This window comes from Phyllostomus hastatus, unplaced genomic scaffold (genome assembly GCF_019186645.2).
Source record: "Phyllostomus hastatus isolate PE091 unplaced genomic scaffold, TTU_PhHast_1.1 phas_contig_62, whole genome shotgun sequence".
Classification (NCBI taxonomy): domain Eukaryota; kingdom Metazoa; phylum Chordata; class Mammalia; order Chiroptera; family Phyllostomidae; genus Phyllostomus; species Phyllostomus hastatus.
In genome coordinates, this window is record NW_025333921.1 from 1,183,493 (window position 1) to 1,196,187 (window position 12,695).

At 38.3% G+C, this 12,695-nt stretch overlaps 1 protein-coding gene across 10 annotated transcripts in view; it reads right to left on the minus strand.

Annotated features, from left to right (window-relative positions):
* Positions 1 to 10,292, minus strand: part of RALGAPA1 (Ral GTPase activating protein catalytic subunit alpha 1) — a 262,117-nt gene extending 251,825 nt beyond the window's left edge. For all 10 annotated transcript variants that reach the window (XM_045848431.1, XM_045848430.1, XM_045848425.1 and 7 more), the window contains exon 1: positions 9,738 to 10,292. In XM_045848431.1, the coding sequence (XP_045704387.1) occupies positions 9,738 to 9,843 (106 nt within the window). In that variant the 5' untranslated portion in view covers positions 9,844 to 10,292. The remainder of the gene's footprint in view (positions 1 to 9,737) is intronic.
* Positions 10,293 to 12,695: the final 2,403 nt, after the last annotated feature.

The window sequence follows — 12,695 nt, forward strand, 5'->3', positions numbered from 1 at the left end:
TAAAAAAAGAAGCAAATCCTGCCATTTGTTACAACACAGATGAATCCTGAGGGAATTATGTTAAGTAAGTCAGAGAAAGTCAAACACTGTTTGATTATATAAACCTAAAAAAACCCCTAAAAAAAAACAAACTCCATAGAGGCAGAGAGCGTAATGGTGGCTGCCAGAGGAAGGAGGTGGCAGTAGGGAAAATGAGTGAAGATGGTCATAAGATATAAAATTCCACTTATAAGATAAATCTAAAGATGTCACCCAAACATCTCAGTTAAAGGGTTGCAATTATTAGATAATAAAGTAAAACTCAAACATATGCTGTCAACAAAAAATCCACTTAGAAGATTTAAAAGACAGGAAAATATATGTACTACTAACAATAGTCAGTGAAAGTGGAAGTGGCTACATTACTATCAAAGGAGATTCCAGAGCAAAAACTATTATGAAGGAGAAAGAGACCATTTCATAATAATAAAGGAATCAATTTATCAAGATGAAATAATAATCCCAAATGTTTAGGAACCTAATAACGGAGCTTCAAAATACATGAGGCAAAAAGAACTGCAAAAATAGAACTGCAAAAATAAATAGACAAATCCACAATTATAGTCAGAAACTTCAGCACCACCACCCCACCTCCAGTCAATAACTGATAAAAACAAGTAGACAGAAAGAAATGCAGCAAGGATATTCAATATAGAAGACTTGAACAACTCTCTCAAGCAACTTGTCCCAATTGACATTTTTAGAACACTCAACCCAACAACAGAATATATATTTTTTAAAATACATACAGAATACTTACCTATCAAGTTAAAACATTCCAAACTATCAAACTTTAATAAATTTAAATAATTCAAGTCATAAACACATGTTATCTGACTATAACGAAATTAAACAAAAAAAAAACAACAAATATCTGAAACCAAAGAATGCAATTGTAAATAATACATGGAACAAAGAAGAAAACAAAAGGAAACTTAGAATACATTTTAGATCTAATTAAAACTAAAAATACAAAATACTGTTATTTGTGGAATTTATAATGGGGAAATTTTGTATCATCAAATAAATGCCTATTGTAGAAAGAAAAATGATCTTAAATTAATAAGCTCAGTTTACATTTTAAGAAACTAGAAAAAGAATGTATTAAACTAAAACTAAAAAAGAGGTGTTGTTTGTTCAAAACCCCATGAGATTACATAAAAGGTGATTCTGAAGAACTAAAAGCAGAAAAAAGGAGATAAATATCAAAACAGAAAGCAATAAAATAAAAACAGAAAAATAAAAGAAAATCAGTTAAACTACAAACTAATTCTTTTAGAAGATCAATAAAATGTGAAAGGCCTCTTAGTCTGATTAGAAAAAGAAAAACTTATTATCAACACTAGAAATAAGAGGAGTGACATCACCACAGATTCTACTAATGCAAAAGGATAAGTGAGCATTACAAAAAACTTTATACATATAAATTTGACAACTTCCACGCAATGAGAAAATTCCTTAAAAAACACACAAACTACCAATACTCATGGAAGAATGAAAAAATAACCTGAATAGCCCCTCTGTCTATTATAGTAGTTCTGAAACCTTCCCTCAGAGAAACTCCAGACTCATAAGGCTTTACTGCTAAATTCTAATAAACATTTAAGGAAAAATAATACCAATTCTAAGTGAACACTTCCAGAAATTTTAAAAAGAACATTTATAATACTATGAAACTAACATTACCTGTTATCAAAACCAAAAAAAAATTACAAGAAAAGTACAGACCAATATCCCTCATGGACATAAATACATATATCATAAACAAAGTTTTAGCATATCAAACCTGACAATACAGCATGTCCACTGACTTTTAATCCCAAGATTGCAGAGTTGATTCAACATTTGAAAATCAATTACTATAATTCATCATATTAACAAATGAAAAAAGAAGAAAAATCTGTTCATCTCAACAGAAGCAGAAAGTATTTGAAAAATCCATTCCTGATGAAACTCAACAACCTAATAGAATGAAAGTTTTCAACATAATAAAGGTTATCTATAAAAAACCTACAATTATCATACTGTATGGTAAAAACTGACTGTTTAACCAAGATCAAAAACAAGACAAGAATGTCCACTCTCACATCTATTCTACACTGTACTAAAGGTTCTAGTGAGTTCAAAAAGGCAGTAAAAATAAAGGAAAGGAAGATTGGAAAGGAAAAAGCAAAACTGTCCTTTATGCACAGAAGACATTGTCTATGTAAAAAATCCAATGGAAACTACAAAAAAAAACTAACAGAACTAATGAATAACAAGTTTTCAAGATAGAAAGCTAAATTAGAACAGAACTAATGAATAACAAGTTTTCAAGATACAAAGCTAAATAAAAAATTAATTTTATTTTCTTACACCAGCAACAATCAGAAATGGATATAGAGGTGTCATTTATAAGAGCATCAAAAGTAGAAAATATGCAGGAATAAAAAAAGATGTATAAGACCTGCACATTAAAAACTACAAAACACTGCTAGAGAAATTAAAGAAGCCCTATATAAATGGACAAACATACCTTGTTCATGAGTCAGACTGCAACATTGTTGTCAGCCTTTCCCTAATTGACCTATAGATTCACCATACTCCTGATCAAAATACCAGCAGGAAAATTAATCTTTATTTTACAAACTGACAAGCTAATCTTAAAACTCATATTGAAATGTAAAGAATTAAAACCCCCCAACCCCCCAAAAAAACATTGAAAAGGAAGAACACACTTGAAGGAACAACACTACCTGATTTAAAGATTTACTATCAAGTTACAGTAAATAAAAAAACATTGTGAGCCCTGGCTAGTGTGGCTCAATGGACTGAGTGCTGGCCTGTGAACCAAAAGGTCACTGGTTCAATTCCCAGTCTGGGCACATATCTGGGTTTCAGGGCAGGCCCCCATTTAGGGGCACGTGAAAGGCAACCCAGTTAATGTCGATTTCATATAGATGTTTCTCTTCCCTCTCTCTAAAAATAAATAAATAAATTTTTAAAAAACAAAAGGACATTGTAGTATTGGCACCAACATAGACAAATAGACCACAGAACAAAACAGAGCATCCAAAAACAGATCCACATATAGGACAACTGAGTTTTTGGAAAAAAAAAATACAAAGGCAATTCAGTAGTCTTTTTCAACAAATGGTGCTGTAATGATTGGATATCCATGTGCAAAAAAATAAACTTTGATCCATATCTCATACCATGTTTACAAAGTAAACTGAAGATACATCATAGACCTTAATATAGATCCTAAAAATGTAAATCTGCTAGAAAAAATCATATAAGAAAATCTAGGCTCTGGCCAAGTATCTCAGTTGGTTAGAGCATCATCCAGATATGCCACGGTTGCTGGCACATACAAGAAACAACCAATGAATGCAGATGTAAGTGTAACAACAAATTGATGGTCTCTTTCTTCCTCTCCCTCTCCAAAATCAATTTTAAAAAAGGTAAAAAAAAAAAGAAAATCAGGTAAAAGATTTGAGCAGACACTTCAAAGAAATTATACAATGGTAAATAAGGACAGGAGAAGCAGCTCAATGTTATTAGATATTAGGGAAATACTAATCACAACCCGTACATAGTTCTTACAGTGGTTGAAATTAAGAAGACTGGCAATACAAAGTGGTGTTAGTGCATCTGTGGATAAACTGGTACTCTCCATACACTGCTGGTAAGAATGTACAATGGTAAAAAACATTATGGCAGTTTCTTTAAAAAGTTAAACATGCAACTGCATATAATCCAGCCATTCCACTCCTAGGTATTTATCTAAGAGTAAAGAAAGCATGTGTTTATACAACAAGTATACCTCACAGAAGCTTTATTTGTAATAGCTGAAAACTAAAAACCCACATGTCCATCAACAGGTGAATGGATAATCAAATTGTGGCATATCCATATAGTGGAATACTTACTACTCAGCAATAAAAACAATGTAGTAGTGACATATTCTATAACAATATTTGAACAATACTTGAACAAAATAATACTATTTTGAAATTTGAGAAATTGTGGAAATTTGAGAAATTTCAAAATAAGGCTGAATAAAAGAAACCAAACAAAAAATAGTGTATACCGTATTTTTGCCATGTATAATGATTACATACCATGTGTATAATAATGCCATGTATAATGCACACAAACACATGGGTGCACAATATGCATGGGAGAGCATCATACACAGCAAAATACGGTAATGCTGTATACATAAAACTCTACAAAAAGCAAACTGTTCTAGAGTGACAGGAGATCATTGACTGTCCGGGTAGGAGGAGGGTTGGTGCAAGTAGAGGCAGAAGTAAGGAATTCCAAAGGTCATTTTATGATGTTATAGATGTACTTGTTATCTTGATTGTTATAATGGCTTCATAAAGTGTGTGTGCGTGTGTGTATCTATACATATATACGTGTGTATATTATATATACATATATACACATATGTATATGTACTTAGCATATACTTATATATATGCTTATATGCAGTATATATGTACCGTAGCATATATAAGCATATATGTATATATACACAAAATTACTCAATTATATGCTTTAAATATATACAATTTATTGTATGTCAATTATATCTCAATAAAGCTATTAGAATGATCCAACAATAATCAAAATATTTATTAGCTAAGTAAGAACTCCATTTTTTCTTTTTAAATCAAGAACACTGAAATGTTGAGACTTTTGGTTAAGATGATGGCACTGGCAGACATGGCTCACCTCTTTGCATAACCACATCAAAATTATGGCTAAAATATAGAACCACCATCACTCAGAACCATCAGAAAACAGTTGAGTGGAAGTGTGACAACTACAGAGTTAAAGAAAACACATCCATTCATACTGGTAAAAAGGGCCCAGATACTGAACAGGCTGGTCTCTCAATCATGTGTGGTAGATTAAAATTTGAGAGAGATATCTTGGGAACATGGACTCCAAGCCCCACACCAGGACCCCCAGTCCAGGGTTCCAGTGTCAGGAGGACAAGTCCCCACACCTTCTGGCTCTAAAAACCAGCAGGGATTGTGGCGATGGAAGAAACTGCTGGATCCCCAAGCAGCTCTTTTTATAGAACCCACACAGACTCAGACTCACTCCCTCTTAGCTTTAGTGCTGGGGTGGCAGCTTGAAGGGCACCAATGGTATACAGGCAGAGACTGAAGATTCTGGCATTAGAGAGAGCAGAGGCCATTGTCCCTTTTCTGAGCCTTTCACTCACAGAGCCAGAGCTGGCAGGCTGGTTCCATATCTGAGACTCCATCAACCTGGCTAACACTGTTTGACCCACCTTGGAGATCCCCAGAGACTCTGCCCCACCCAACCTACCGACCCACCCGAGCTGTTTTTCCACAGAGAGGCTCCTCATGGCTCAGGCTGCGCAACTTCCTAAATCCTGTCAAACAAGCAACAGCTGGCCTCAGTGAGCCCCAGGACAGGCACTAACAGCAGCCAGCCTAGGTTCTCAGCTTGGCTTTGCCTGGGAATCTCCAGGTCCAGCACAAGTAGCAGCCTCCTCAGATTGCTTTGTAGCTCAGGAAGGGAGGCTGTGGACAAAACACACGTGGGGGCTGACCTTGGCCTACACCACCTGGGAAGCCCTAGGACCATGGCACCCAGTTGAAAGCTACAGACCACATCGGAGCACTACCACCTCTCCACTGCACAGCTGATTCTTCACTGAGGGTAGAGATTGGTGGTCAGTGGTATAGCCAGTCCTTGCAGCTGACTGGCCTGGGCAAATCCCTCCCATTGATCTGCCAACAGCAACCAAGGCTCCACTACAAGAAAAGGGTGTACTCAGGCCACATGAAGGGTGCACCTCCAGTACCCCACTTGGGTGATAGGGGAGGCTGTGCCACTGGACCCTACAGGACACCTACTACATTAGGCCACACTATCAAGACATGGAATCAAAGTAGCTCTAGCTAATACACAGAAACAAACAGAGGGAGGCTGCCAAAATGAGGAGACAAAGAAACATGGCCCAAATGAAAGAACAGATCAAAACTCCAGAGAAAGTGCTAAATGAAATACAGATGAGTGAAGAACTATCAGATGCAGAGTTCAAAACACTGGTTATGAGGATGCTCAAGGAACTTAGTGAGAACCTCAGCATCATAAAAAAGATACAGTCAGAAACAAAGTTTTCACTAATTGAAATGAAGAACAATTTATAGGGAACAACAGTAGAGTAGATGAAACTGAGAATCAATTGATGATTTGGAACATAAGAAAGCAAAAAACAACCGATCAGAACAGCAAGAAGAAAAAAGAATCCAAAAAAAAAAGAAGGCAGCCCTGACCAGCATGGCTCAGTTGGTTGAGCATCATCCAACAAAGCAAAGAGTTTGGTTCAGTTTCTGGACAGGGCACATGCTTGGGTTGCAGGCCTAGAGGTAATCTATCGATGTTTGTCTCACATATTGATACTTCTCTCCCCCTCTTCCTCTCTCTCTAAAAATAAATAAATAAAATCTTTACATAAAATTTAAAAGAATGAGGGTAGTATAAGCAGCCTGTGGGACAACTTCAAGAGGTCCAATAAGGGGTGTCAGAGAAGAGAAAGAGCAAGAAATTGAAAACTTATTAGAAAAAATGATGAAAGAAAAATTCCCTAATTTGGTGAAGGAAATAGACATGCAAGTCCAGGAAGCACAGAGAGTCCCAGCCAAGTTAGACCCAAAGAGGACCACGCCAAGACACATCATAATTAAAATGCCAAGGGCTAAGGATAGAGAATCTTATAAGCAAAAGAAAAGCAGAGTTACCTACAAAGGAGCTCCCATAAGATTATCATCTGATTTCTAAAAAAAACTTTGCAGGCAAGAAGGGACTGGCAAGATGTATTCAAAGTCATGAAGGGCAAGAATCTACATCCAAGATTGCTCTATCCAGCAAAGCTACCATTTAAAATGGAAGGGCAGATAAAGTCCTTCCCAGAAAAGGTAAAGCTAAAGGAATTCATCATCACCAAGCCCTTGTTATGTGAAATGTTAAAGGGACTTATTTAAGAAAAAGATCAAAACTATGACCGTTAAAATGGTAACAAACTCACAACTACCAATAACTGAATCTAAAATCTAAAAACAAAAACAAACTAAACAAACCACCCGAATAGAAACAGAATCACAGGTATGGGGATCACGTGGAGGGTTATTAGCTAGGAGAGGGAAAGGGGAGAAAGGGGGAAATGATGCAGGAGTCAAGAAACATTATTGGTAGAAACAAAATAGACAGGGGGAGGTTAAAAATAGTGTAGGAAAGGGAGAAGCACCATGGACATAAACTAAGGGGTGAGGATTGCTGGAGGGAAGGGGCATACAAGGCGGATGGGGGCAAAGGGGGGAGAAAAACAGGGACAACTGTAACAGCATAATCAATAAAATATACTGTAAAAAAACACTGAATTTTTACCTTGCTATAGATGATTAAAATTAACATTTAGTCAATATCCACCACATGTCAGGCATTATGTTAGCCACTTTATGAACTTAATGTCATTATCTTAAAGCTGTTAGCTGCAAAAGGTGGAGACATGGGGTAGTAAGAGAAAAACAAAACTTTAGAAACTAAACAATGCTTTAAAATTTTTTTTCTATTTTTTCTCATCCTCACCCTAGGATATGTTTATTGAGAGACAGAAATGTTCTTAAGAATATTTTAGATGCTTACATACAATATATGCTCTATTTTTAAAAGCCCATAAACTACTGAAAAGCAAAATGTTTTTTATTTATTTTATTTTTTAAAGATTTTATTTATTTACTTTTAGACAGGGGGGAAAAGAGGGCCAGAAACATCAACGTGTGGTTGCCTCTTTCACACTCCACACCAGGGAACAAGGCCTGCAACCCAGGCATATGCCCTGACAGGGAATCGAACCAATGACCCTTTGGTTCGCAGGCCAAGGTTCAATCCACTGAGCCACACCAGCCAGGGTGTTTGTTTGTTTGTTTGTTTTAATTATTGTTTTGTTTTCAAACCAACGAAACTAGGTCATACAAAATATGTGGCATTTGTGACCTCTTAATTTAGACCATGTCTCCCACATGGAAGAAACTTCTCTGCCAAAAAAGTATATATGAACCACTCCTGTACTCTATATAATTAAAGAGCTATGGCTTAATTTAAGAAATGTCAACATCCACTGGAACTCAACTTTACACCTCTGCCTTTACCCAGCCTACAGTTTATCCCAAGTAGGTGTCAAATTCCATTAAGTCTTCAATTTCAAACTTCCATTATCTGTGATACATCTCCTACATTCACACATTCCTTCTCTGTCTCACTCTCTTAGCCAAATCTTTTCTTCAATGAGTTATCTCTCAAGTACAATAAGGAACAGAAATAAAAAGCTCACAATCTTAACTATATTTAGATTTACATTTTCTTGAAAACTAGGCTTCTTTTCATACCACTAAACTGGATTCAAGTGCTTTCTTCCTATTCCACAGGAATAAATACAACATATTTGTGATAACAATTTCCTGTCATAAATGTAGGAAGAGTAAAAACCAAACTGGAGATACGAAATCTGGGCTCCATTCTGGCTCTGCCTCCTAGTACCTGGATGACATTCCCAGACTTCAGCTTTCTCATTAGTAAATAATGAAGGATAATATCTACCCGTAGGATTACTGTGATCATTAATTATAATGTATGTGAAGTCATTTTGTAAAGCACCATACAAATGTTAGGTGTTACCAGTGATATCCTCGTGGTATGAGTAAACAATACAGCAGAGAAACAGGCACTCAAATAAAGGAATTATATCACTAAATAAACAATTTTCAAAACAATTCATTAGAAAGAGAGCTTCAGATAAACTCTAAACTAGGATTCAGACAGTTAGGTTCAAAACTCCATTCTGCCATTAATTCTGTATTAACACAAGCAAACTAACTTTCCTTTTCACCTAAAAAGATCCAAGTACTGGACCAGATATCCCATAAGTATTATTACAGCCTTTATCAGGCTACGAAATGACCCAGTATCCAAAGGATTCTAACTCCCTATCCATAACTCAGAGTGCTCTTTGGTTTGCTAGCAAAACAGAGGTACAGGGAAACAGACGGTAAGAAAATTTTTAATTAAATAAAAGTAGAATTCTGTGCAATTCTCTAGAAGTAAAGGAAGCTGTAAACTACTTGATTGCTATAATTAATAAAAGTTCTAAATGACAGTAGTGACGAACAAGGTGCATTAGCAAAGGGCGGGGCTCTTTCCCACAAGTTTTTGGGAACCACCCACTTCCCAAAGAGGTGTAACTGCTTCCTCCAAGCACTCACTGGCCAAGAAACTTGAAAGATTAAGGTCTATATTGTTCGAGAAAGAACTTTTTCCTTTTCACTTGGGTGGGGATGACGGTAGTCATCCATCAGACAAACATATCCTATAAACTCCATTATCCACAGGCACCAAGTCTATCGAAAGTCTAAAACAGATCTGTTTTTAGAGAAACACTAGTTTTAAAAAAATGACTTCGGACGATTACCTCAAAATTAGGTAACCCTGTGTTAGTGCTGCCAAATTTTCTCTTCCCCAAATTAACCGCCCTCCCGCGTCCCTGCAGAGGCGACGCCTCACCCTCTACCTCCGCACCGCGCCGGCACTGGGGGAAGAGTCCCCAGGGGATCCCAGTGGAGGGAAGACCCGGCAGCTCAGGCCTCTGGGCACCGCCACCCCTCGCTCCTCACCGATGACGATGCGCAGGTGCTTGAGGCGGGTCAGCGCGTCCTTCTTGGTGTCCAGCACCTTCTGGGTGGATTTCTTCACGTCCCCGTGCGGCTTCTTGGAGAACATCCTGCCGCTGCCGCCGTCACGGCAGTCTCCAGCCCCCTCCCGGCCCGGTCCCGCGGCGGAAAGTGGAGGGAGTGGGCAGGGAGGAGACTAGCGTGAGCCGTTCATTCACTCCCCAGCCTTGCGGGCCCCGGAGCAGCCGACTCCTCCCAGATCTTCGCCGGGGCCGCCACCTCCAAACGGCTCGCGCCGCGGCAGCAAGACACTTTCAGCTGCGGCTCCAATATGGCGGATCCCTTCTCCCAGCCCTGCATGGAGCAAGGGAGACCCGGGTAGGTCGCCCTCCGCCGCCGCCACCGCCCGCTTCCTGCGGCCGCCGCTCGCCACCACTGGCCGGGGCTCGGGACCGTGTGCCGCGGGGGTGGGGCTCTGGGAGGCAGCAACACTACTTTCTCCCTGAGGCCCCCTTAAGGTTAAAGCGTCTTTAGCAGCTTAGACCCGGCATAGGCCAAAAGGCGACTGAGTGTAGTGATAGTGATAGGATTTCACGACTCTGCCGTCAGTGGAGAATGGTCCCCGTGGCAACCGCCTTCTGACGTCTGACGTCAAGTTTTCTTGACGTCATGCCAGCGTGAGATCATTCGTGGCATTATCCATCCCCCTTTGGTTTCATGAGTAAGTAGCCCAAGGAGGAGCCCAGGAAAGTCAGAGAAGGTAATTACTGCGTGCGTTATTTTAAGCAAGTGATTTGTAGCCAAAGTCCCAGAGTAGTATCTTACACATTTTGTTTATAGAGCTCCTTCATCGTCCTGGCTGGCCACTGAGTTGGTTAAGAGTTCATTTCCATATGCCAGAGCTGCGGGTTCTGATCTGGGTCAGGGCACATAGAATAATCAACCAATGAATGCATCAATAAGTGGAACAACAAACAAATTGAGGTTTCTCTCTCCCTCCCTCTCTTTCTAATAAATAAAAGTTTAACAATTTTTAAAAAATATCTTTTCACCTCTACTGTTTACTCTATCATAATAACTTATGAAAACAGCTCCAAAACATCAAAGCAGGTGTGCAACGTATTTTAGATGCCAGTGCTGAAGGCATTGGTTGTAATACTCCTTCATTTACTAATATGAATTTTTAAGGGATTTTTGTTTGTTTTGCATAGTGATGATTAACAACTTACTGCAGTTTAAAGATTTATGGTATTATAGTACAGCCTTTGGTTAAAATTGGCTTGCACAAATAAACGAGTTCTCTTGAAAACATGCTGTAACAGAAAAATTACAGAGAAAAGAAATATGGAGTTCTTTAAGGGTGAATTTTCCTGATAGGTAAAGAGTTCACAAACCCAGGAGAAAATTAAGGCACAGGTAGAAAAATTAGTAAAGAACATGGAAAAAATAACAGAAGTATATACTCATAACTAAAGCGTGTGAAAAATATTCACTCAGTAACTTCAGGAATCAGATTAAAACAATATTTTTTTATTTTTCCCCTGTTTTCTCTCTTTTTTAAAACAATATGTTTTAAAGCAATTTTTTAAAGTTGTTTTTTTTTTATTTTTAGAGAGAAGGGAAGGGAGGGAGAAAGAGAGGGAGAGAAACATGTATGTGTGAGAGATACATGATCGATCGCATCTCACACACCCCCACCTGGGGACATGGCCGACAACTAAGTTATGTGCCCCTGCCAGCAATTGAACTGGTGATGGTGACCCTTCTGTTCCCAGTGGATTGAGCACTGCTCAATGCTCAATCCACTAAGCCACACCAGCCAGGGCTAAAATACTTTCTAAACAGCTTTATTAAGGTGTACTTGATATACAATAAACTGCACATTTTCAAAGTGTACAATTTGGTAAGTTAGACATTTGCATGAAATCATAAAAACATCATCACAATCAAAATAGTGAACATGTCCATCACCCAACCCCCCCAAATTTGCCCCTTTCTTATCCCTTCCTCCCATTCCCCCACCCCTGGTCCCCAAGCAACCACTGAACTTTTGTCACTTAAGAGTTTTCATTTTCTAGAACTTTATATAAATGTAAGTATGCAGTATACTCTTTGGAGGAGGGGTCTGGCTACTTTTACTCAATATATATAATTTATTTTTAACAATAATGTTTTATCAGTCAAATTAGTAAATATTGTTTTTAAATTAGCCATCTTACTGATGGTGAGTGCGAGTGGTGATTTTTATTCATTTATTTTTAGAGAGGGGGAAGGGAAGGGGAAAGAGAGGGAGAGAAACATATGGGAGACCCATCAGTTGCCTCTCACACCCCCCCAACAGAGGACCTGGCCCACAACCCAGGCATTTACCCTGACACCAAAAATTAAACTTGTAACCTTCAAGTTTGCAGACCAGCACTCAATCCACAGAGCCACACTGGCCAGAGCTATTTTTTTATTTTTAAGATTTTATTTATTTGCTTTCAGAGAGAGGGGAAGGGAGGGGAATGAGAGGGAGAGAAATTTCAGTGTGTGAGAGAGACATTGGTTGCCTCTCACATTCCCCCAACTGGGACCCTGGCCCACAGCCCAGGTATGTGCCCTGACTGGAAATCAGACCAGCGACCTTTTGGTTTACGGGCTGGTGCTCAATCCATTGAGCCACACCAGCCAGGGCATCCACTCCTTTCTAAGGAAATTTTGAGTTAAAAAAAAAAACAAAAACACTCAATAGTCTTATGTTCTCTCAGTACTTTGATGAAGTTAAAATGTTAAGAAATGGCATGCATAAATCAAGACATTTCTTATAAGGGAGAAGGAGAATGGTTTATGGATATATATGATGTCTGTCCAGAAAGTATCCAGCCATGTGCTATGAAAAATTGAGACTTTACTTAAGAAGACACAAGATATAAGAAACATTGTACATAGGATAGTGATGCCTCAGCCCCCTTCAAAGAA